Raw genomic sequence first — 23,535 nt, forward strand, 5'->3', positions numbered from 1 at the left:
CGACAAACCTGATCCTCCCCTCCCTCGCCCGCAGGACTGAAAGCAAGGACTTGGACCTAGCAAGCCAAATAAGCACGAGGATAGAAACAGAAATGCCTTTCTACTGGAGACCTTCATCCCCTCGGCCTGCCAGGAAGGCAACCAAAGGATACAGGCATGACATGGAAGATACAGGGGTTATCTCAGGAACAGCACATTCACACAGATATGGGGCAATTACACACGCCTCATTTCCCAGTGAAACCTGGCTAAAATTCACAAAACATGCAGAACTCTCCCATAATAGAGTGCTAGTTTCAGCTAAGTTTTTTCAGACATTTAAGTCAATCTGCATTTAATTCACATTTTTCCCAAGGAAAAAAAAGTTCTTCACTTTTCCTTTGTTGCCTGCCTGCAGAACTAATCAAGAAAGAATAGATTTAAACACCACATGCTGTAAACTGTGAAAGGGAAAAAACAAAGCAACGTAACCCTCTTCTAAATTTAGTTTGTTGATCAGAGGAAAACTCACTCAATTCAGAAAACAAGAAGATATAGCAAGCTGTAAAATTTTTTTAAGGTGAAGCAGGAACTCACCAATCTCATTTTGTTAACCATCCTCAAAGACCAAACATATGCACTGGAGAGGCACTGGAAAGAATTTCAAACCTCAAAATACTCAGATTATGTGATACTAAATAATTTTTTACATTAAAGGAAAAAAATAAGGTAAAGAAATTCTTTAAAGATGCATTATTGTGGCTGATAATTCCACAGCAAGGCAGGAACTTTGTCACTGGCTCTAGCAAGCCAATGCACTAACAGAATAATTATTGGTTTATCATTCCCTATAGTTAAGATTACTGCAGTCTACTGACTGACTAACTTTACCAAGGCCCATTAAGTAGAAAATACCATGCCAAATCCTATATATTCTTTCTTCTTATCCTGTGTGTGGCTGGAATCACATTAGCAGGCTGCAGCTGCTCAGCTGCCCAAGAAACCAGGAAGATAAGAAATATTCCAGATGTTCATATATATAAAAATATAAATATAAATACATATCTCCCTTTCTACACACACCAGAAATCCAAGACATTAGGTATTCTGCCTAATTATTTAAAAGAAAATTTGTTCGCCTCAGCAAAACTGAATTTTAGGTTGTCTCTGAGTCTGGAACAGAACAAGGACTTCAGCCTCATCCCTACCTAATGCAGTCAAACCTTTTGAGCAGCCTTGCTCACTGTAACACACTTGATATTATGAAAACCATTTCTTGAGATGGGACTCGAGTGGATTCATATTCCTGTTGGCAAAAAAACCCACAAATCTTTCTCTAATGTTTTGACAGAAGTACATGTTATCTAAGCACAGAATTAGACAAATTATCTGGAGTAAACTAGAGTTTGAAATCACAGTGCCTTAAATCCTGCAGATAGCAGGCTCTTATTAGTCTTGTCATGCTGCAAGATACTAGAAAACATAAGGAAATGTACAAAAAATCAAAGCAACTGTTTTTGTAAAACGGCTTATAAAACTACTTCTTAATGTAAAACATTAAAAATGGCAAGCTACAAATAGTTGTGTGAACTGTTATTCCTGCAGGGCAAAGGTGCCTTTCATAACACATTAAATCACAGAATATACAGAAATACTTCTAAATGTATTCACTTAGCTTTGAGGTTTTCCCCTAGTTTCTAGTTAGAATGATAGAAGGTTTCGGTTTATTTCACTCACATACTCTATTTGCCACTGAACGTTACCTGATCAAAGATCATTTTTGGACTTCTCCAACCAATTTAATTGCTCCACCAGAGAAAAATGTAACAACTCACAAAGAAATAAAAATCAGCAACTGCCCTCTGACAAAATACCAGAATTATTTTAAAAATCTGAAACTGAGTTTGGAGAATCACCATGCCTAGGGTACAGTTTTACTAACAATCTGAAAACTCACATTCCATCAAGTGTAAGAAGTTATTCATAAATCTTATTTTTAGTAAAATTTTAATAAAAGTGATGCTTTTCACATTCTGAAGAGCTAAAAATACAGAAACTCATTTACATTTTATAACAACAAAAATGTACAAATTGCTATACAAAATGCATTACCATCTCATGAAAAACAAGTTTTTGAAAGTTCTAGGAGTTAGGACATTACTAGGTCTGTATTTTCTGAAGAGATACCACTTTAAAGACTAAGTATCCATAACTGAACAGTGATTTTCTTCAGATTAATAAAAAATGCTTTCATGACAATTATGACTGTCATTACTTTTAATTTTGGCTGATACAAATATAACCTCGTAATAAAAGCTGCTGAATTTATAGCAAGTCAAAGCCAATATACACTCTTTCCCTTGAGATTTTTGCCACAGAAATTTTCAAAATGAGAAAAGTATAGAAACATCTTTCTAAGGAAATAAGCCTGGCAAGAAGAATGTAAGCTACCCTTTTATAAACCCCTATATTTGTACATAATCACACAGTGCAGGTGTTTACAGTTGTTTCAAAATTACACATATGGCAATCACTGTATGCTATCTGATACACGTTTTAGAGTGGAAATAATTCAGCACAAACTGAACACACAGAATGACAAATTTCAAGTCACATTTCTAGTTGAAACACGCAAGCACATTCCGATACACAAAAGGAAATCTGACACACTTTTATTTTAGAAAAATATGCGACATCATATTGTACAGCTGAAAAATGTAACAGATCAGCTCGGTCAGACCCTTAACTACTGCTTAATTCACTGGAAATAGTCACATCTGTGTGTTTGGGTGCTCGAGTTGTAAAAAGATGCTGATTCACAAACTTTGAGTATGAATGAATAGGATTCTTTCAGCACTTCAGACTGGGTGATCACTGCAATACCTGGAGTATAACTTATATCATGTATTGGGTGTAATTCTGATTAAATGCATTTTATTCAACGCATTAAGATTAACGCAAGCCCCTGCGTTATACCACGACCTTCCAAAGCTCGACAGCTATTTACTGATTTGAAAGCCACCCAAAGGAAGACATCAGTTCACAAAGTATTCTGACATCAATGTACCTACAGTGGTTGTACTGGAAAGTGACTGAAAAATGCTTTGATTTGAATGCTGACAGCTTTTACCAAATGCCTCAGGATCATTCAGTTACTCTTAAATGGCAACTGTGTAAAATCCTATTTCTAATTGAAAGGGAAAAAAAACCCACAACAATCAGTTTAAAGTAATAAGCAGAAAAACTACTGAAGTGCCCAAACTGTTCTAATATTCATTTGAACCCATGACTCTGAAAAAGTGAAGTATCCTGTTCTCAGACATGTATGGTCCACGGATCTCAAGTGAAATCCTTTGCTACTTTCACCCATGAGTGTACTGTATGATTAGTAGAAAATCTTTAGCGCACACAAAAAAAATGAAAGATGAAACTTGCAGCAAGAGAGCATGGCAAACCTGAGAGATCTATTAGTGCATAAGTCTGCTTAAAAACTAAAAAGATAGAAAGAGAGAGCTAACAAACTACAATAAAAGTTATGTCTTTAAAGCAGTAAGTTATAACAGGGTGGGAAATGTTTAATTTGCACATATGCCTGCAAAGGGGTCACTATCTGAAAATAAAGAGTTGGTATTTTTCACAGCATCAGATTTATGGTAAAAAGCCATAAATAGTAGTTTTTAACATTATGCTTTTCCCACCCTGGCAGAGAATAACATGAATTTAGAAGCACAGTAGAAGTGAAAAACAAAGAAGAGAATAGATAGAAAGCAGCAGAGAAAGACAGAAAAGGTGAATACAGAGCTACAGAAGTGTTTATTGAGCATGCTACAGAGGTAAGCAGAGTACACACAAAATGAAATTAAACAACCATCAAACCTCCCAACTTTGTTAGAAAATTAATTTTTAATTGTGCCACTTCCAAACTATACTGAATTTTACAATTCTAAAGATGTAAAAACTCAACTAATAGAAAATATACATGACCTTTTTTTTCTACATAGATAACACAATCTATGAATCTTGAAACTAAGTACATCAAATTTAAAAAGTATTGGTCATTTAAACAGAATCAAGATAACAGTTCAGACTGTCAGTGAACTGCTTTCAAATTAACTGGATCTGCAGATTCTGAGCCATGTTTATAGTAAAGTCAGATCAATTTCTAAATACAAAATATTTTGAAGAGATTTATTAAAACTGAATATTACAATGCAAGGTAAATTAAGACTAAAGGCACATAAACTTTGGTCCCACCTGGTTGTCAGTTTTAGAAAACTGCCACAAAATTTCCTGCAAGCATTTGCAGCAAACTTTCTTCATCATTGAAAAATACATGCACCACTTCCTGAACTAGCTTGACCAGTCTGTACATGCTCAGAAATCCACAACCATATTCCATATCTTAATTACAAACTAAAGATGGCAATATATATTGAAATGCACGTAAGTCATGTCAACTTCAAAAACATCTACGAAAAATATTCAGCCACAAACAAGACATTACTTAGTGCTGACATTTATATGATACATCCCACAAGAGTGTGTACAAAAAGGTTAAGATTCCACAATGCTTTTCACATAGGGCTCAAAGTCACAGAAGTCACTTTTTGTCCTTTAAGAAATTAATATTCTGTACCTTGTTAATTTTAACTAATGCCTACATTCATAACTGAATCTAGACCAGAACAATGAAATACAAAAGGCTTTTTTTTAAAAGAACACATAGCAAAAAGTAGCAAAAATCAAAATAATTTTACTCTTTCAGCATAATGCATCTTATCCAATTAGAAAGAAAAATAAGTGACAAGCCAGCAGATAAAGAAATCTATCAAGCAGGAGAAAATAAAAACTTAACCTTTTTACACACCCCTGCCTAAACATATTTAAATTATCATGTAACAATGTGCCCCAGACAACCAAATTTGCTTTTTACTAGTTATGCAATTCCAGCAGTACTAATTTTCCTTTTTAAGGCACGTACGTCAACTAAGTTGAAAAAATGTGGTATTAACTTGAAATCTTTTAAACAAAACAATGGTTTATCTAAACAACAGTTGAACAGTTGAAAAGCAGTTAACATCACTGCTTTTTAATTACTTTTTTTAAAACAATCGAGGAATGGTAACAGCATGAAAAAAAAACCAAAAAACACAGAAGACAAACTCTGGTCCCCACTTTCCTGAACAGTCAAAAGGTGACAACACCAAACAATGCAATACACCTTCATTCTCTATCTGCCTTTTTAAATAGTTGACTTAGAGAAAGAAACTCTCAGATGGTGACTTTCTCCCAGATTGTAATTGTGAAGATCAATCAAAGCCTGAATAGCTTCTTCTACTGTTGACATCTGAAGAAGTGCCATCTTGTGATCTCTTCTGAAACAAAATAATGGAATTAGGAACTTGAACACTACAGGGGTTGCTCCTAATGTTTGCTATTTGATATATACTTTTTCTTAAGATGTGCTGCATAACCCTTTTTTTAGAGCTATGTGCAGAAAAGCTACTTACTGAAAAAATTTAAATGCTTTCACAGTGCCTCCAGTGTTAGCAAACAATGTGCGTAGATCCTCTTCTGCTACTGATGGTCTACAGACAGGAAGAAAATAAGCATAAGCAGGAAATCATTAGTCAGTTCAGTGTGCTGTGATTCACACAAATATTATCAGATTACTGACAGTGAACGCTTACGGAATATTGGACAGATGAAGTGTTGCAGAAGGAGGGAATATATTTTGAAAGTTTTTTGAACCAGGTTTCTTGAAGCGGTGCAAAGGTGAATTACCAAAATCTTTAGTCAGCCCTTGGTCATCAAGTCCCTCTCGAGGTAGTTGTACTGACTGATGTTTAGAAAGGGTAACCCGAATAATCTTTCCATACATTTTTTGTCCATTAAGATGGCTCATGGCTGAAAAAGACAAGTTTACTCAACTGAGTGCTACTTTTCAACAGCTTGTGGTACATCACACATGCAAAGAAGAAAAACACTCAAGCAAATCAAAGGGTCAGTGTGCTAAAGGACTAGAATCAAGAACTAGGTCTGCAGACTCTGCCAATATTTAATTTTATTCAGGGATCATCATGTTTGATTCAGCTGTTGAATTCTTTTAGGGTACTCATTTATGTGCAGACCTTCTGGAACACAAGTGCATGCAAAAAGATTTTGGATCTGGTGGATAACCAAGATAAGAGACAGACTGACAAATATAAACACATTTAGTTCACCTGATCTTACACAGCCTAATTTCCAAGTACTTAGACTAATGGGAATATAAACAGAAAACTAATCTTACCCAGCTGTGACTGGTTTCCATCAGCCATCTGTATAAGAGCACTATCTTTCTTATTGTATAAAATCTTCACACGCTGCACATCACCATAAACACCTTTTCAAAGTCAAAAGTAACCCAAAAGAAAAAGTTCATTTTAAAGCCAGACACCTAAGTAATATATTTTGACATATCAATGGAACATTCAGACATCAACAAGATCACTCACTCAAACTCAACACACTCACAAATGAATAAAGGAGATAAAGATTTTGAATAGTGAATTTTGAAAAGAATAATTTGTGATAAACCCTCAAAGCTATGTGAATGATATAAAATTAAAGACCATGCAAAATATATTAGCATGCATTAAAAGAAAATCTGTGTCTATGGAGAGATTTAAACAGCAAAAGAAAAATAGCAAAAGATTTACTATTCAATTTTAAGCCAAAGTGCTAGCTACAAATAAGAATTAAGGTGAAACAAAAAAACCAACCAAACAAAAACCATAAAACCAAAACCAAACCAATAATAAAAGTATAGTGCTAACAATAACATACCGAAGAGGGTAAACAGACTTTGGGGCGTAACCATCTTTAGAAGGAGAGAAGAGCAAGCAGCGTAAGACAAGAAGAGAGAAGAGTCGAGGAAGAGCGGAGATGAACAGATCATCCATAACGAAGGGTGGTTCCCGCAGAATGGTGAGGTGGTCATGGATCATGGTTTCAAGGCGGTTAATTGGGGCAAGTTGGTCCGAGGAACATTTTGTTCAAGCACAGAAGCATGAACATAGGGAATGAAGACGGGGAACGTAGACAAAGACGAGGAGAAGGGTAAGACAGGGAAGGGCATGGGAATTTGGGTAAAGACAAGGAAAGGGAAGTTGAACACACAGGGAAAAGGATGAAATGGGGGAGGGAATACAGCAATGCAGAAGAAAAAAAAATAAGGAAGTGGGGAACAAAAAAAAAATAAAATATAGGTCAGTACATAGGAAATGTAGGAATTTGGTCAGAAAATGGTTGGTTTATGTACTGTACAAGAAAAACTGAGCAAAATGTAGTCACCCAAGACAAATATGGGTAAAGTACATTCATATCAAGAGTAAACTACAGCATTTCATCTCAACATGAAAATAAATTAAAAAAAGCATGCAATAGAAATTTTAAAATTTAAACTTGAACTGCGTAAGCATGGCTGGTTATGAAATGCAGGCAAAATATCTTTCAAAATGGCACTCTGATCTGAAACATTTTAACATGCAAGACTGTGGATGACAAAATAGCACTAGATGATAAAAAAAGCTTAATGATTTACAGTGACAGAGGCCAGTTAAAAATGGAACAGCTAGACTGATACAGACTTCCCACATTTCATACCAGCTTTCACAGCCATCAAAATAAATGTAAAGGACAGTAAAAATGCAAAAGTAAATTAATCCCTTTAGATTTCAGAGTTAGCAAGAAAGACATAGTTAAGGTGAAAATGCTTTGCCACCACTTTTTTTTTTTTTAAGACATATGAGTAACTGCAAAGAAAAAAAAATTACTAAGAGAGACTGGAAGAGTGCCTCGTCAAGATCTTTGGGAGAACCTTCAAAGAAAAATGTGTTAGAGTAGTTCACATAAATCAAGACTCAAAAATGTCAGATATAAGCATGAAATGAAACAGCAAACAATTAGAAACGAAACAGAAATTCTAGTTTACATGATTACAGTTACAAAAGAAAGAATAGTTGGTATTCACACATGAAGAAGTTACTAAATTATTCTTAGAAAAAGTAGGTAGCTGACTGTCAAAGGATATTTTAAGTTGTTAGCTACCTAGGAACAAAAATGTATTTAACAATGGCTTTAAAATAAACTTTGGGGATTATTAAAAAAACAGCAAAAATACTTTGAGCTTAAAATCCAAATATAAGAGGCCAAATGCAAAGAAATTATAAAATACTGACAAATGAAGTGTGACTAAAGAGGGGGGGGGGGGAAAAAGTAAAATCGTTTCACTTACCTCTTCATTTAAATTGCTAACCAGGAGGACTGTATTGCCACCAGCTGAAACTCCAGGCATTCCCACACGGCCAGCAGCAGCAGCTGCAGCTGCAGCAGCAGCATTTGGAATAGCCAAAGGACTTAGAGCTCCTGGAACAGCTGCAACAGGAAGCCCTAATTTTAAAATAAAGCATATTTTACGAAACACACACAAGTCGTTTTAAATACAAAGTTCCTATATCAGTACTAGGGCTGTGTACACCACTCTACACAGCAGACAATACCACAAAGTGACAATACCATAAAGTGATCCAAAGGGTTGTGAAATGGGTTGGTAAATTAACGTAAGAGAAATGTAGAAAATTTTTTTCAGATCCAAGTCTACAAAGTTATGAGGTATAAAAAGTACTTCCTATTCAAATAACCATTATTGTGCAGCAAAACTGTTTCCATTGCACTCCAAAATGCTTAGTGTCTAGTTTATCAAGATGGTCTAAAATAAATGTTGATTAAATCAGTAAGAATAAACACTAATTGTGCTCTCTGCATCATTACATCCTTATTTCCCATCATCATTTGAGAGACATTCCTCACTTCAACTTGGTGCTTGACTAAATCCCCAACACTGCAGTTGGCCATGTGAAGAGGTTTACACATCTCTCACAGCCTTAGCATGAGGTGGGGAGGCAACCCTCTAAATTCAAGATTCAACATGCTCTGTGGCTTTAGTAATCCAGTTCTCTGAAGAAGCCTCAGCTAAAGCTTCAGTTGTGCCTTTACGTTTTCTTCTTCAAGGAAACTCGGACCCTGCAGAGAATTGCTGGTTTTGTCTGCTCAAGTCATGGGGGTAAGAGTTGAATGCGCTACTCCCACGATTCAGGAAAGGTTCTTGTGATACATTTGCACTACATGGTTTATATAGGAACAGCTTTATTGTATTTGATCAACATTGCCATTTGCACATCATGCAGGGTTCAGTAAAAGAGCACTGTTGTATCAAAATACTTTTCCAGGACAGTAAAGCATGACAGATCCCCACCTGAAGGAAATACAACTTATTTTATACTAGGTCAATAGCAATCACTTAAGTTTTAGAAAATGTCAAGCTACCAGGTCTTACTAAAGCATATCCAGTCTTCTAGTATGTCTAGACATCTCTCCCTAACCTTAGAAACTTTAAGCCAGTCCTGTATTTTTAGGAATAAAGGAATCTAAAGAAAACTAGTCAAGTTTTTACGGTTCTTTCCATAGCTGGGCACAGCACAACAAAGTAACTCATACTTTAAAAGGCAAAATTCTTCATAGCATCAGACTCTCCCAAGGACATTCTTTGGTCCCACATAAGAAGTTAAAAAACAATGATTAATTAAACACCATTCCTAAAAGTATTTTCAATTATTATCCTTCAAAATTGTCAGCAAGAAACTCAAAAAGGGGCACTAGTGGAAAGTGCTAACAAAGAATGCCAGCAATGATAGCAAGGGATAAAGCTGTGTGAGCCCTAAGCACGATAGTGTATTTGCAGCTGTAATATTAAACAAATATCTAAATTGTATTTGCTTTTTTAAGTAGTTCTTATATAAAATATTTTGTTTGTTGTGGTTCAGTATAATACAGCTGTTGTTTATCCAAAGCTTTTTTCTGTGACATCTGTAACTTTTTTTGGGAAGGTGAAGAGGAGGGAGACTATATCTATTTTTTCATATGTGAGGTAAAAAACAGAAGAAAAAAATATTGCCTCTGATCATTCATTTGAAACCAGCTCATTTCGTCCACTAGTAATTTTCTCCTTCTTTCAAAAAACATTAACACACATTGAATATTGCCCAGTTTACAGAATCAAAGATTTCTGAAACCTTATTTTATCACAGGTGAGGATGCAGTAGATGAATGAGTGATGATGCATGCAGGCTAGACCATCTATTTGATTGATATGTTTTTAACTGATTACTTAGCACACATGGATCTCTTTTTTTGAAAAGGTCAGACAAATTACAAAGCCACAGCAAACAGCTGTAGAACAGAATTCTTGGTCTGCAGTCTCCACTGTACTTTATTTGCCATTCTGATTTAAGCAATTAAAAGCTTTTAATAAATAAAAATAAGAAGAGTTTATATTATGAATAAATTACCAAGTAACACTGTTTAGGATTTCTATGAAACTATTTAGAAATGTTATCCATGTTGTCAATATGATCAATTAGTACTAAAAATCTTTGTCACTAGCTTTATTTTAGCTCCCAACAACTACACATAACAGGCGTTTGTTTTCTTCAAAATATTAATGAAAACATACAAATATTATATACCTTCTTTCTAGCCTTTTGAGGCCTTTTCCTCAATGAAGTTAAAATATAACCTATCACATTATTTATTCCCTCTCAGCTTATCCTTTTGTGTGCCTTCCGAAATGCAAATTGCTAATGCTATTTTCATAGTAGGCAAATTGAAGTTGTACTAAAAATATATTATCAACTTCGATGAAAACCACAGGCATCAGTAATCATCTTAATGCAGTTAAGCAAAACAGACCAAGAACTTATGGACCTGTTATGAACCCTTTTTGTGCCTCTATCAAGTAATCACCATCTACTTGTGCTGACTAGTTCCTGTCCTGCCTCATATGGCTTTGGGGGAGATAGCAGATTAACATCTCTGCTTAACAGCGTACAAAGCTACAAGAGTTACATCATAAAGTTACATTTATTGAAGTGGAGCATTGACTTTACCCAGAAGGAAACCAAGGTATGTTTGGTTTAGAACTAGTGCAGATTTAAGCACCAAGACTAACAAGATTTACATCCTGTCAATAGAACTCAAGCCACAAAATTGTGTTGAACCTAAATCTCATTTTTGACATATGGATTACAGTATACTCTTAGAAAGCCAACAACAAAAAGTTGCACCCAAGTTTTGTACAAGTTTGCAGCATATAAAAGTGCAACATAAGCAAAAGGAAGAATTGAGTTCTCACTGCATTTTCTGTTGGCAATCTCATGATATACATATAAAAGATCAGCTACAGCAAGAATTTTTACAGCAATGCCACATGTCCATCTCGTGGTATTCTTTTTGAGCATGGAAAAGAACCTGAAGAACCTCCACTAAACTCAAAGTGGAGCTCCACTCTTTCATGGGGAAATATGCCCTCTGAGAATCACATGTGAATAAGGCACAGTAGAAACTCAGTATATGCTGAAGACATCTTTATCAACATTACAGAAACATTCTCTATCAGACAAAAGGAAATAAGTATTAAGATTTAAAAAATTAGGAGGAAGGTTCCTGTTATTATTCTGCCATACTTAACACATCAGAGTTTGCCAACCTCCATGACTCTCTGAACTTCTAAGTCTTCCCATGCTTCCCCTTTTGAGTATATGAATAAATACACCTATAAATTGTATGCACAAGCATCCATTCTGGTTTTTGGTATTTTTCCATCCTTTGTCCTCTTATTTATTACATCATTTATATTTTGTGCCTTTTTACACAGTAAGCAGCCCAGAATGAGAATCCTGTTCTTCCATATTTAAACAAGCACCATTCCCATTTTGACAATTATCCTAATGACTAAGGCACCAACAGTACTATGGAGTCTTTTTGTAATATTTTTCAGCTGTAGAACTGAAGTTCTGTAAAAACAGCAAAAAGTCAACTAGAAAAAGATAAACAATAACGACAACAACAAAATCCCTGTACTAACCATCCCCATTTGACAGAGGTATATTTAACAATATACCAAGCTCACCCAACTGGCCAGGAGCAGAGTAAGAAAATGTACCCAGCTCCCTTAAGTCTCTTTTGAAACAATAAATGTTTTTACACAAGAAGAAGCCAACATGATATAAAATCTCTACTGTTCATCAAAATAAACATGAGTGACTTCACCGATGCTGAAAATCTTTCACAGCTGCAATGAAAGTCACTTAGCTTATGTACCTTTTATTTTTCTACTACTTAGGAAAACAATGCATGTATGGAGGTCTACCCAAGGAGAAAAAAAATCAAAATATTTAATTAGGTATTGTGACTGCCATCTTCATAACTTTTTAGAAATTATTTTCAATATACATGAAAGAATGAACGATTAAAATAAAAATGTTAGAAAACTGTAGTTTTGCAGACAAAAATCAAAAGTATCTAATTGACTTTCAGGTCTAAAGTAGTAGATCATAAAGTCCACTTAAGTCACTTGGATAACTGTAGAAAGTATAGTAACCCCAATTAAATACATCCATGATAATGCAATGATGCAAGCATCCACAGAGTGTGGTTTTACCATGCCAAGCAAATTAAACCTGTTAATTTCATGCATGCTGTAAGTATTATATATCCAAGGAAATAGATTAGTAAGCCTGAGACTAGAAATCAACTTCTCAGGATTCAGGAAAATGTCAAAACTAGAGTTACACAAGAAAATGCATTTGGCATTTTATAGCTCATGAATTTTTACTCTTACCTCTCCTAAATCCCTAATATTGTGGGTCTCATTAATAAGCAGCTTTATTTTGCTTTTGTCTACTTACTACTCATACTGCAGCCCCATGTCTATGCTCTAGTCATTACAGGCTGACAAAAGAATTACTAACTGCCTCAAGGGTGTTCCTACAGCACTCATCTCTATGGTGTCAAACTTCTATGTGAACATTCATCCACCTCCCCAACTGAAGCACAAAATGAGAGATTGCAATTTTTAAATTATGGGAAGTTAAGAGATAAAAGAAAATTAGCTATTTTTTTCTGAGACTTTAGATTCTTACAGTATATTTTCACTTCCCAAAACTTTTGCTGTAGCTGCAAGTGATACTGGAAATGTAAAGTCAAGCGCTGTGGAATTTGGGGTAATTGACTTTGTGTACTTTACAACTAGATATGAAATGTATCCCTCAAGTAACCTGATTTCAGAAAACTGGCAAATGCAATGCAACATTCAGTAGCCCTAGCTACAATATTTACCTCTTCCTGGGTTCACAGCATTCACTAAGTGCCTTCTACCTTTCGTAACAGAGCAGAGGCCCCTCTTTCCAAGAATAACTGAAACTTACTTCAGTTTGGCCGAGACTGTACAAAAAACCATGAAATTTATGTTGTTCTTATGTTTTCTTCAGAACGAAAATGGGAAGTTATCCAAGAAAGAAAAAAGAAAAAGACTAAGTGGGAAGAACAATGATCACAACATAATAAATCAGCTTGTATAAAAATAATGATTCTATATCTGAGTGCTATTACATTTTAAAGAGTGAAAGGTGTTCTCCCCAAAAACCAATTTGACAGGAGTAGGAGTATGCATTGATTATTTTGGTAATAGTCAGAAGATAGATATATCTGTACCTTTTTCAGAGCATTTCACCAACTTCTGATGAACTCAAAGGCTGACAGGATACACAGAACTCTTATATGACAAGAAGTGCAACTACAGATTTTTTTCTTTTATTCATGGAAACTACAGGTAGCACCACAGAGTTTGGGTATGTTAAGCAAAGAGCATAATCTTTCCCCTTTGAAGGAAACCAGCAAAATGTTAGTTTCATAATCTGATATTACAAATAACCATTAGCATGAAGAAATCATGCAAATCATGTTAAGACTCTCTTACAAATCAGATGGGAAAGTGGGCAAGGTGGCCATAGACAGGAACATATGAAAGAGGGAAGGACAGATTTTGGGACATGAGCTGAACTAACTTGACTTTTTCTAGTACTTTGTGCATTTGTCATTTTGTCATGCAAGTTTTCGTTCATTTTTTGCAGTACTTCTAAAGACAATATAATTATGCTACTACAATTCAGATCACAATATAGACTGAATCATGAATGGGCCTGCGGACACTATTGTAAGTTAAGTTGTTAGAAGGATTAATGAATATTTTCATGAAGGGGCTTTGCAAAACAGAAGAAGAATGTCAACATCATACCTAGAAGAGAGGTCTCCTTGGCAAATGCTGCAGCAATAGCTGGGTCCAGTGTTGGCTGTCCATCGCCAGATGGAAGGTCAGGACGAGTGTAGTCCCTGCTTTTATCGTTGTTGTACTTGACATTCAAATTCACCAATTTGGAAAAATCAATTCGTAGGGTACAGCAAGCATTATAAATATTTTGACCGTCTAAGGCCTGAAAAAAAGATCACAGTTTATTTAAAAGGCACACAATACCAGTTGGTTGCACAAGGTTGGGGTTTTTGGTTGCTTTATTTTAAACAAGGTCAGCATAAATATTTATCTGTCTAACTTGAAACCAAATAAATGCATTAATCTCTCAACATGATGCCAGGAAGCTCAATGTTCCCTTTTTCCCTAGAAACTGTTTTTATGCACCAAAGTGGCAAGGGACATTTTAACACTGTCAAGCTTCAATTTTGTCTGTCGAATACAGCTAATTAACCTGCATTCCACAGCACAGCTTAAAATCAGACATAATGCCAAATAGATTGCTCAAAGAAAAAAAAAGAAAAAAAAACCAACAAAAAACCAAGAAGAATCTTATACATGGAAAATTGACTGAAAAAAAAATCTAGACTTAACCACCATGTTAGACAGCCATCTCTTAAAGCATAATACAATAATACATACATTATTCCTGCATCCTTTCCTTCTCCTCTCAAAGGTAGTTAGCGCCAAAAATGAGAGAAAACCAACTTTAACTGCTAACCTGATGTTACTAATGCCCTTTTTTAGAAATCCCATTTGCACAATTAATTGGTACTTCTGAAAGAATGTGTATTAACATGACAACTATTAACTATGAAAACAATTTTAAAAAAATCCAACATATATAAACACATATATATACATATATGTGTTTCCTCCATCTCCCTTATCCACCAGGCAAGTCAATACCTGGATTTGAGTCCATTTACATTTTGGGCATATCTTCCTTTCACTCAAAGCACTACCAGTTAAATACGGGAGATTTAAAAATATAGAAACTTTTGTAACAAAGGCAGTTTAATTCTTAGGGAATGCTAGGAAGTGATGATGCGGCTCATCTTAAAAATTAGCATTCAATCAAGTAATTATGTTAAATATAACGCTACCATATATAAATTTGTTTGTTTCAGTGTATATATATATATATATATATATATATATATATATATACACTGAAACAAACAAATTAAATTTGTTTGTTTCAGTGTATATATATATATATATATATATATATATATATATACACTGAAACAAACAAATTAAGCAAATTTTCAAATACACACATCAGATCTTTTATTTCAGTGTTTGGACTGAAATGCACCACTTCTGGAGCCAAGCTAGCTCTTGCAGTTATCGGGGTTACATCTGCAGTGTACTTGCCAACACATCCAGGTTCTGGTAGGGCTTACTATTTTGAGCTAAGCGCTGCACAAACCTTGTGCCTGCTATTTTCAAACAGTGTTGCATCTGGAAGCTGAACACCTTGCAGACACCCCTTTGCTAGCAAGGCTGTCCCTACAAAGCATTATCACACCTGACATCTCCAGGGCTCACAAAACCTCTTAAGAGAACCACCACCATTAGCAGTCAACGTAAAAGAATGTGTAAGTCAATGTAATTATTTTGCCATAGCTTTGAAGTTCTAAAAACATACAGAACAAAAAACTTAACTGGAAAATCTAAGCATTGTATCAACAAATAGCAAATAAAGAGAAACTCCTATATTTGAAATTCAGCGTAAAAATGCTTTATACAATATTTCAAAAGCAAAATTTACTGTCATTCACAGAACACAACCTTCCTTAATTATTAATTAATTCTGCATTGTTGGGGTGGTGGTGGGCACCACCATTACAGCATACACCACTTGCTAGCTCTTTTATACATAGTGACAAAGCACAATCCAAGACTCCTGTTGGTATTTGGGAAAAGAATATCACTTGAACACTTACGTGTAAAAAAATTTACATTGAGAATCTGCCATCACTTTTAGAAGACTTCTTACCTTCTAAAATCCACTCAGATATGGACTAGAGGAAGGTCCAAATTATCCAGCCAGAGTTTACTTACTGTCAAATACAATGCCACTGCCCAGCAAGGGAACACTCAATCCCATGATGAAGAAAACAGGCATGAACAAGACTGAAAGGCTGCATTGTTTAGCTTTGTCTGAATCACAAGACCCAACAAGATTCATACTTTACCTCTCTGTGGAGTCTGTAGACATGTGGCTTGCAGAAAGCTGCTAAGTTGATGGAAATATTTTATACTTAACAAGTAGTAAACCAAGATATATCTGTGTTTGTAGTTGAACAGTAGTCAGTGTTTTAAGGGAGCCATAGAAGTAACTAAAACTTCTACTGAAACAGCAAAAACTCCTCTTTCTGCCAAAATCAAAGTGACCAAAAATACATATAAAAGGTACTGCACAAGAGAAAGCCCTTGTAGCTGGGAGACAGATGGGCTGAAAGAACATCCTGAACCAGAAAGGAAGAAGATGTACTCTTAATAAGCACTGTAGTCAAACTCTAGGAAAGGATTCAACTGCTAGAAAAAAAAAAATCCCCTCACCCCAACCATCTCTACCAGCAGCATCATGCACAACTAACAATGCAAGGAAGATTCTCACCAACCAGCATTTTTATCAAGATTAATTGTTCATACCTAAAGTTACAAATGTAAATGTGTGTCCTGAGCTCTTACTTAGCAAAAGAATGTGCAACAAACCCTCAAACACTGTTCATCTCAGACATCCGGAAAAACATGACACCAGCTATTCACTGCTAGTGAATGTACATACAAACATCATCTCCAAGAACTCTAGTTACTGCTAATAAACTTTTCTTTCTAGTATTTATTTCACATCTGATACCATACCACACATGGGCCAAACCAAGGAGATAAAGAATCATGAGACCTTCTACAAATATGAGTACCATTCTTCATCTTGCCTGTATCAGCAAACCCAAAAAAGAAACCCAAGATTTTAGAAGGGCGTAAGAGCTAAAGTCATAAAAAACCCCCAAACCCAAGGAAGCAACACTAACAAAACATACTCCAGCTCAAATAAGTACCTCAAAGTAAGTAAAAGTCATATGGTAAGTATCTCTTGGGAGAGAGATGTCCCAAGTGCATCCTACAGATCTGTCCATCTAAATGAAAGTAATTTCTTTTGAGATAAATATCTTAGAGACAAGAAGTTTCTGTGGCTAAAAAGTGTATGTAAATACATTCTGTTCTCACAAATTAACATATTTTATGTGTAAAAGACCTGTTATTGCACTTCCTGGGCTTTCTGATACAATGCAATCCAGCACTCTCCTGTTTACCTGAACACTACTTATCATTTCTGAGTATAAATTGTGCTCTTTAGAACTAAAGATGTCCAAAATAGCCCTGCAGCTCAATATCCATCTGAAGATGTCCTTTCTTCCATTTTGCAGTAACTACCAGAAGTTCCTGTTACATATCTGAGGGCAATGCAGACTGGCAGAAATCTTTTGCAAACTGCTACCAGCACAGAGCTACCCTGAAGTTGTGAGTCAAAACAACTGGAAAGATGACATGTGCAGTCAAACCTCACTGGAATCTTTGAATCATGTGCAGGCCTAGGAAGGATCAATTGGCCAACTGTAACAGAACCTCTAGTAATATTTTTAACCTGTGCTGGGTCAAAATGACCAGCATGCACTATATGAGCCTCAGCTGATTGTCTGTAGATGACTCATTAATAGCTGTTAATATCCATGATTTGGCAAGAATACTTTCAGTACATTTCAAGGAAGACAAGTGTTCTGAATTAGCCAGCTTCTCAGTCAGAAACACCAGCACTCTCATCTCATGGTATACCAAACTACTGGTTTCAAATGTTTAAGTGTGCTGCTTATGCTAAGAGTACTCATCATTTACAACGAAAATGGGCTATTTTTAACACTGAGATATCTCCATATGCATACAGACATCTCCAGACAAAGCCTTCATTAGCAGAAGCACAGCAGTTCACTGTGCTCTACTCTTGCCCATTCTCAGTTACATTCTCCACTCCTGGCTAGACTGCTGCATCATACAGAACCTGAAGCTCCCAGTCTTCACCCAAGGAACCCTTAATGATCCAATCTGAGGGTGGTGATGAAAGAAGTATTGGCGGAGCCACTATCTACTTTTACAGGAAATTAGTTTCTTACAAAACAAGTGGAGCAGGAATGAGGTTTTTCACTAGCTGCTCATTCAAATTGCAGAAGAGATCCCACAGGGCTAGAGGCTTCATATTGCACATTCTTGTCAGTGTCACTGTTTTCTCACAACTTTCAAATGCACAGCATCTCTCCTTGGTATTTACATCACTTGAGTTTTTCAAATTGTTCTTTAACTTCCTTAATAAGTCTTCAATTTCTATTAAGGCCATATTCTGATTTCCTGTGAAGAGGGCCACCATAAAATTAAATTTCCCCATTATCTTCTACAGTAACTTGGATGAAAAAAAAATTGAAAACTTCACTCTTTTACCAAGTGTTTAATCTTGAACTCCATGCAACTTAATTGCAGCCACCATATCATCTTGCTTCTACATCCAGATGTGTTTAAGCTGAAGGGGTGTTTTTCCTATCACCTGATTACTTCTTTCCTTTAGGTATTTTTGTTCTGGTGGCACTTCATATTTATCACAGTGGCTTAACCATAAGAACTTTATTTTACTCTGTTTATTTTGTGAGGGTAGTGGGGAAATCAACTTTCCTTCCAATGCAGTTTGTACTACTCTTAACATTTTGTATATTTATGCATAGATTGGTGAAAAAATGAAACTATACACTTAAGACCATTTCAATTTGACAATAAGGCCCCAACATTACTCTGACAATGACTGTACATACAGGAGTCACTTATTTAATGATGTTAAGTCATTCACACACACGCTACAACAAGTGAACAGGTACCCTAATCAAAACACGCAAAACTGGAGGAACAAATACATGCTTTTTTAACACCAAGAGAGTCACACAAGCTAGTATCAGTTTGTCTGAAGTCAACAACAGCAAGAGATTCTTAGATTCCTTTCTCACTTTTACACACCTCATCCTTTCATTTGTAACTTCTTTATAATATAGTCCTAGAATTACACTGATCATTTTCATATCATTACAGTCCATTTCGCAGACGTCATTTTTCCATTAAATTTCCTGATAATGCACATTACTCAAAAAATGAGGTCAAAAGTTTTAACACTTTATGTCATACTTTGCATCAGAAAAGCACTTTAAAAGCAGCAGTAACATCTCCTACTGAAAAATGGCTTTCCAAACACAAGTCAAGCCTGAATTACAACCTTCTATAACAAATACATTTAGAATTTATCAAATATTTCAAATATAAATCTAAATGTCTAGAACTGATTTCTGCAGAACTTGTAGGTTATGATGTAGCTTTTGTACCACTGTTTTAAACCTGCAAGGTCAATCCCATCCATACAAATTCTTATGTAGTACAGTGATATAATTGCATCTCTCTCTACTCTGAGGCATAATCTAATATTTGATATTGGTTTCAACTATGAAAAGGACATCCCTAATTTAAATTGTGTTCCAGATTTACAAGTATTTCCACACAGCTTTTCTGGAGTGGATTATCTTAAAGTGGACCACCATAAATCAAGTTGCAAAGTGTCTCTTCTCTCTTGTTTTCCTCAATAGCATGAAAACTTACACTCTGCTTTTTGCAATTATGTTCAATTCTTTGTGATTCCCTGTCTTGACCATCTCACAGTTCTTAAATCAATGCCCAGTCTTTCATTTGGTGATAGGGACAAAAATGACCACCGTCCACCACCTTAATAATGAAGTCTTTATTTCAATACAACCCTCATTCTGTACAACAGAAAATTAAGCCCATTTTTTGACTTTTCTCTACTAAGAGGAAAATTTGCCAACTTAGCCTGAGGTGTGAGCTTTTCAATTTTGTGAAGTTCTCAGCTAGTATGTCATCTACAGGCAATAAGCACTTTCTATGCTGCCAAGCAACACTTAACCAGCACATCAATTTTAATCAGCCTTCCTCAAACTCAGACTGCATGTGAAGGTTTGAAAATACAAATTAATTCCATTTATCTCTTGAAAATTATAATAATAATAATAAAAATCTCACTTTCCCCTTTAGTTCACCTTCTCTACTGCCACAAATGTGAACATATGCCATTCAATTAATTCAAACCATCTGGTCTAGATGACATGCTGTTGATCTTTGCCATAATTTATCCATAGGCTCTCTCCTGCTATAATGAATAAAAAAAGCTACCTGTTCTTGCCTCTCCTACCCAGGATAGGAGAGTTTCCTATAAAACAAAAGCAAGATCCTGTTCACCCATCACTGCTGCAAAGCTTCTTCACAGTCTGGTCACCCGAGTAAACTGCACTCTCTCTTCTGGGCATTTATGGTTACAAATAAGTTTAGATTTTTTTTTTCTTTTTAAGATACTGTAAACTAAATTCTTTCACAGATCTGTAACTAATCCACAAATCATATCTTTCTATGGATGCTTAAAAGTACCTGCCAACAACAACCCAACAGGGTTACTAAATTTGCTGCTTACAGTGAATTAATTATGCATCACCATGACATCCTACATTCTTACTTCTGGTTGACATTTTTACTATTGCAGTGTTGCGTATTATTTCATCTCTGTGCAGTCTTACTATAATATTTGTTCATATAAATGACTAAAATATTTTAGACACAGTATCCATAAACATACTATCATTAAACATTGATTTCACGTGGTATAACAACTAACTTCCACTTTTTTTTTTAATCTCAAAAAATTCACACACATGGTAGAGGAGTACGACACATTGTTATGGCAGTACTCTGTTACATCAACATTTTACTAATAGTGAGAGTACAGGAAGATCTCAAGCCTTAAAAGAGAACTATACTTACTTGTTTTGCTTGCTGTGCATTTACTGGATCACCAAACTGCAGTAAAGCTTGAAACTGGTTATTCTTTGTGAATGTGATTATCTTCAGTACAGCACCAAATTTAGAGAATATCTGCCAAAAACATTGTACAGTTTTACACATCTGTTTCTCCCAATCACAGCTCAAGCTAAAGTGAAATTTGACTTACCTGATGAAGAACATCCAGGGTTACTGGATAGTACATGTTGTCAATAATTATTCTAAGTACTGGACTCTGAGCTGGAGTCACTGCACTCTCACTAACAGTGGTCCCACTAATGGGCGCGTTTGATGCCTGCACAGCCGTCACTGCCTGAAGAACAGCTTGGGCCCGCTTAAAAAAATATGACAGAAGAGAGATTTTCTTAATATTAATTAGAAATATTAATATAGTTAACTCCAGAAACACAAAATAGTCCACTTATTTAAAACTCAGAGCTACAGACATAACACAATGTTAAGTGCAATGCAAGTCTGATTCTGTGAGAAGAGCCAACAAAAATGAAAACAGCAATGAATCCTTATGTCACGTTAAGGAGGGGCTTCAAGCGGCACCAATATCAATCTTTCTAGTAGAAAGCTTATTCTACTAGTAAGGATAAAGAAAGTGAGGATTTTGTAGGTTTCAAGATTCTTTCCTTTACAGGAAATAAAACTAAACTAACCCACAAACCAACCAAAGAAAAACCCCAACCCTATAGAAAGCAGAACTACTTATCTTGCATTCAAAAGACTGTTATCTCACCTAACATTTCACTGCCATTTTAATTATGTAGAAAGTTCTAATAGGAAGGGCTAAGCTAACACGTCCAAACTTCTGAGTTTTAACACAATGAAATAATACACAAGACTAACAAATGTCAGAAAGTAGTATCCAGAGAGATAAACAAACTGGTGTCTGTTATCCACCCTCTTTTGTAAAAAGAAAAACAAAATCCTCTCCACATATGGGTTTGTTTTACTTTTAAACACAAGTAGGATTTTAGAAATTCAAAGGTAACCACATGATACCACAAAAACACACATCTATGTAACTACTGCCACTGCCAAAACTGACAGTATCAGAAAGATTAATTTCTTTTTCTGAGAAAGAAAAAAGTGCAAAAAAAAGGGATTCCATTTAATACTTTCATTACATTATGAAGCAAAACAATACAAAACAAGAGAGACAAGTGAGCATGCCAGGTAAAAATAATAACCATCATATGAGTGCATACTGCATATTTTAAAGGCATTAGAGATATTACACAATTCCATGTCTCACAACTTACATGATACTCCTCATACTGAAACAAATCAATGAATAAGGAAAGTGGGGGGGAAAAAAAAGACCTGGTGAAAACCAGTTGTGAAAACAAAATTTACCTCTACATTTAACATTAATTACTGTAACTGGGTAAAAATGTCTTTTGATTACACTTCTTTTCCCAAATGCATGAAACACACAACTTTCAAGAAGCCACATACTTGGCTGATTTGCATAATTATTTCCTACCCTTTCTATAAGCACATATCAATTAAATACCAGTCCTTACAGTGACTGGAAAAATTTAAACTGTATAACCCAACAAACTACAACTCCTGAAGTCAATTTTAACATATTACCCTTGTCAACACTATCTATATACACTTATACATCATATTTAATTTCATTAAAATTAATGTGAGTACATGAAGGAATACAGGACTAAACAATGGTAAATATTAAAATTCTTGTGAGTATTTTGTCAAACAAGCTCAAAATAACATCTAGCATCATACTTCAGTAGCCAATTTGAAGACATTTAAGTAGTATGTAACACTTTTTTCTTACTTTTGAAAAATTGAAACTAACTTCAAAAGATCAGATACACTACCCAAAGTACATTTATTTCTAAATGTTGCAGTGTCTGTGCAGAAGGACTAAACCCATGCATTTATAACAGGCTAATGATTAAAAAAAAGTACAGTTAGAGGTCATTCTATTCTCAATTCTCCTGCATCTAGATAATGCACTAAGAGATACTTGTTGTATATCAGAGTTTAAATGCTCTTCTGTATTCTGATGTCTCACAGGAAAAGAATTTTCATAGAATTATAAAACTGAAATGAAAATTAAAAATGGTCCCTTTCCAAACTGCTTATTCATAACCAGCTCATTCTGAGTATATAAGTAAAAATAATCTCTGAAACTACTATTACTGAGTAGTTCAGAATGACACAGCTTAATAGAACGTTTCCAGCCAAGGCCTGGCTATTTAAAGTACCCCATGGTTAAATACTTTTTCCTGTCTTCTTTTTAACTAAGATACTTGCACATTTCTCCATTTTTTTATTCTATCTTGCTAGTTATATATACTAACATTCAAACATCTTGACATCTACCTGCCTGAACATCCAGAAAAAGACAACTTCAAATGAATCTGGGTTGATGAGAAAAA

The 23,535-nt window shown here is 35.1% G+C and overlaps 1 protein-coding gene across 6 annotated transcripts in view; it reads right to left on the bottom strand.

Annotated features, from left to right (window-relative positions):
- Positions 1 to 3,863: 3,863 nt before the first annotated feature.
- PTBP2 (polypyrimidine tract binding protein 2) overlaps positions 3,864 to 23,535 on the bottom strand; it is a 47,021-nt gene continuing 27,349 nt past the window's right edge. For 3 of the 6 annotated variants that reach the window (XM_068199761.1, XM_068199767.1, XM_068199765.1), the window contains 9 exons: positions 21,285 to 21,449; positions 21,098 to 21,208; positions 14,156 to 14,351; positions 8,258 to 8,412; positions 6,808 to 6,841; positions 6,272 to 6,364; positions 5,670 to 5,886; positions 5,490 to 5,567; positions 3,864 to 5,354 (listed from right to left, as the gene is read on the bottom strand). In XM_068199761.1, the coding sequence (XP_068055862.1) occupies positions 5,222 to 5,354; positions 5,490 to 5,567; positions 5,670 to 5,886; positions 6,272 to 6,364; positions 6,808 to 6,841; positions 8,258 to 8,412; positions 14,156 to 14,351; positions 21,098 to 21,208; positions 21,285 to 21,449 (1,182 nt within the window). In that variant the 3' untranslated portion in view covers positions 3,864 to 5,221. The remainder of the gene's footprint in view (positions 5,355 to 5,489; positions 5,568 to 5,669; positions 5,887 to 6,271; positions 6,365 to 6,807; positions 6,842 to 8,257; positions 8,413 to 14,155; positions 14,352 to 21,097; positions 21,209 to 21,284; positions 21,450 to 23,535) is intronic. The other 3 variants (XM_068199763.1, XM_068199764.1, XM_068199762.1) reach the window with 3 other exon arrangements.

The sequence above is a fragment of the Anomalospiza imberbis genome, chromosome 9, assembly GCF_031753505.1.
Source record: "Anomalospiza imberbis isolate Cuckoo-Finch-1a 21T00152 chromosome 9, ASM3175350v1, whole genome shotgun sequence".
NCBI classification, from domain to species: domain Eukaryota; kingdom Metazoa; phylum Chordata; class Aves; order Passeriformes; family Viduidae; genus Anomalospiza; species Anomalospiza imberbis.